The sequence below is a fragment of the Pyricularia pennisetigena genome, assembly GCF_004337985.1.
Source record: "Pyricularia pennisetigena strain Br36 chromosome Unknown Pyricularia_pennisetigena_Br36_Scf_64, whole genome shotgun sequence".
NCBI lineage: Eukaryota > Fungi > Ascomycota > Sordariomycetes > Magnaporthales > Pyriculariaceae > Pyricularia > Pyricularia pennisetigena.
Genome location: NW_021940976.1, coordinates 1 through 2273, shown reverse-complemented (window position 1 = coordinate 2273; position 2273 = coordinate 1). Strand labels below are relative to the sequence as shown.

The 2273-nt window shown below is 53.1% G+C and overlaps 1 protein-coding gene across 1 annotated transcript; it reads right to left on the bottom strand.

Annotated features, from left to right (window-relative positions):
- Window positions 1-363: 363 nt before the first annotated feature.
- On the bottom strand, window positions 364-1766 carry PpBr36_11485 (uncharacterized protein; the record flags this gene model as incomplete). The annotated part of the gene is made up of 5 exons (XM_029898585.1): window positions 364-903; window positions 1006-1167; window positions 1250-1374; window positions 1454-1659; window positions 1747-1766. The coding sequence occupies 5 exons, from the start codon at window positions 1764-1766 to the stop codon at window positions 364-366; spliced, it is 1053 nt and encodes a 350-aa protein (XP_029743078.1).
- Window positions 1767-2273: the final 507 nt, after the last annotated feature.

Sequence of the window (2273 nt, the reverse complement as noted above, 5' to 3'; positions counted from 1 at the left end):
GACTAGTGATAATCTCACCGAGGTAGGACGTTATCAGTGGGGGGTGAAGGCGATGTGACGATGGTGCATACAGTCATCCTCTTTTTATTTTTTATCTTATCCGGAAGGGCGCCACTTATGACGAACGCGCCGACCCACTGGAAGATTCCCAACCACTCGGCCGGATAGGTGTTACTGATGCTCGGCATTCACTGCTGATTGCGGACAGATGCAATCGTTCATCTGAGGGTATTCTTTCAAATTGTTGAACGCTTCAGGGTCTTACTGAGTACACAATTTTGTGTTTGGCGAAAATCTCAAATTCATCGCCAAACTCCAACGGTCGTTGCCCTTATCGAAACAAAAAAAAAACATTCACTGGCCTCACTGCTGCGGCAGGGTCGGCTTGATCCCCATAACCTCGGCCTCGACCTTGACGCAGTTGGGAATGTCATCCCACAGCGTGTGACTCTTTGAAACGGCCGGCTCCCAGCCAAGGTACTTCCTGGCGCGCTCGGCCACGGACTGCGAGTTGCCCAGCAACGTCCAGTTGGTGACCTTGCTGGCGGGCACGACCTCGGCCTTGGCCTCGGCCACGAAGCCCAGCTGCTTGGCGGCCTCGACGACCTTGCGCGCGACGTCGCTCCACAGGTGCGGCGTGCCCGTCTCGCAGAAGAAGTAGCCGTTGCGGCCAAACAGCTCCGGGTCGTCGCGGCGCTGCGGGTCAAGGGCGGCCTCGACCAGCGCCACGAAGAGCGTCGCCAGGTCCGCCACGTGCACGTTGTCCCACTGTGTCTTTTGCGCGCCGACCAGCGGTGCGTAGCCCTCCTTGAGCACGTAGCTCGCGAGGAACGGCACCTGTTGGGATCGTGTCTTGACGGTGCCCCGGCCCGTGCCGTAGATGACTGGTGGGCAGATCATTGCCTGGGGGTTGATTTGTTAGTATGGATTTTGCGGTCAGGGGATTCGATATTCAAGTGATTAGCAGCGAGAGAACTTGGGAGTCTTTTTTTCTTGTTTGCTTACTGTCTTGACGTAGGGAATGTCATTAGCGGCCTGCACAATCTTGTCGATGCCGCGGTGAGGTGCCTCGTCGGGCAGGTTGAGAATGCGCTCAATATCTCTAATGTCGCGATACTCTTGGTCTGGGGCGGGGGGCTCGCCGTAGCGCTCGTTGCTCTTGTCGTACTGATAGACCCGGTACCTTTTGTGTTAATGCATTGCACGTCGTCGAGCATTTTTGAGTTTCATCTCCTGCTAAAAGACCCACCCATTGCAAAATGGCCGTCCCGGTCAGGTGGATATACCTTCCCGGACGGTCGGGCGAGTGCCCTGCCTCCAGGCCCTTGACGATGGACTTGGCTGATGGTTCATCATCAGCCGACTCGGCCGTGTCTTTTTTTGTTGTTTTGTTGGTCAGCACGAGTACATGGAAATATAGGGAAAGAAAAAGGAAGAAAGATAATGTACATACGGACTACGACATCGGCCTCGGCTGCTGCCTTCTCAATTATGTCGGCGCTCTCGTTTGAACCAATGATGATGTTCACGTCCGGGTAGCGCTCCTTGACCGGCTTGGCGCGCTCTTCGGTCCGCGCCAGGACGTTGTACTCGTATTCTGGGTGCTTGCTGTGCAGAGCTTCCAGGACGTCGCCGCCTACGAAGCCTGTTGCTCCGGTGCTGGGAAGTTGTGTGCATGTCAGCGTGGGGTGATGAAAACAAAAATAAGTGTGTTGAAGATCGCAATCGTTTTTTTGGAGAGCTTACAAGAAGATTTTGGGGGCCATGTCGAATGTCGAATGTCGAATGTCGAATGTCGAATGTCGAATGTCGAATTATGTTCCGGTTGCTGTGCAGATGGTGTGGGATTGGGGATTGGGGATTGTTTTCTTTCAAGAGTTATTTTATACTAGTACAAAATGTGTATGTATGCGATGTCAACTATTGTGCCAATGCTCGTGTTATTGGATGAAATTTATATATCCGTCTCTAAAGCAAGCAACCTCCCACACCCATAAAAAGCCTACATGGAAAACCTTCAACCCCGTTCATTTGTCAACGGGGCGGTTGCGTGATAGCGTCTGGAAAAAAGTCGCCCCCATCCATGATGAGATCATGACATTTACGTGAGGGTTCTTACGGGAGGGTGACTTCATCAGCGAATTTCTTGGCGGGTCGTGCTTGGGGAAAGTGGGGTAACGAACTATAGTGATCGGGGGGGTTTTCGTAAGCAGACAAGCAGGATCGGGGGGTCCAATACGTCGAAAATGGGCACTGACTGTTGATTGGATTGG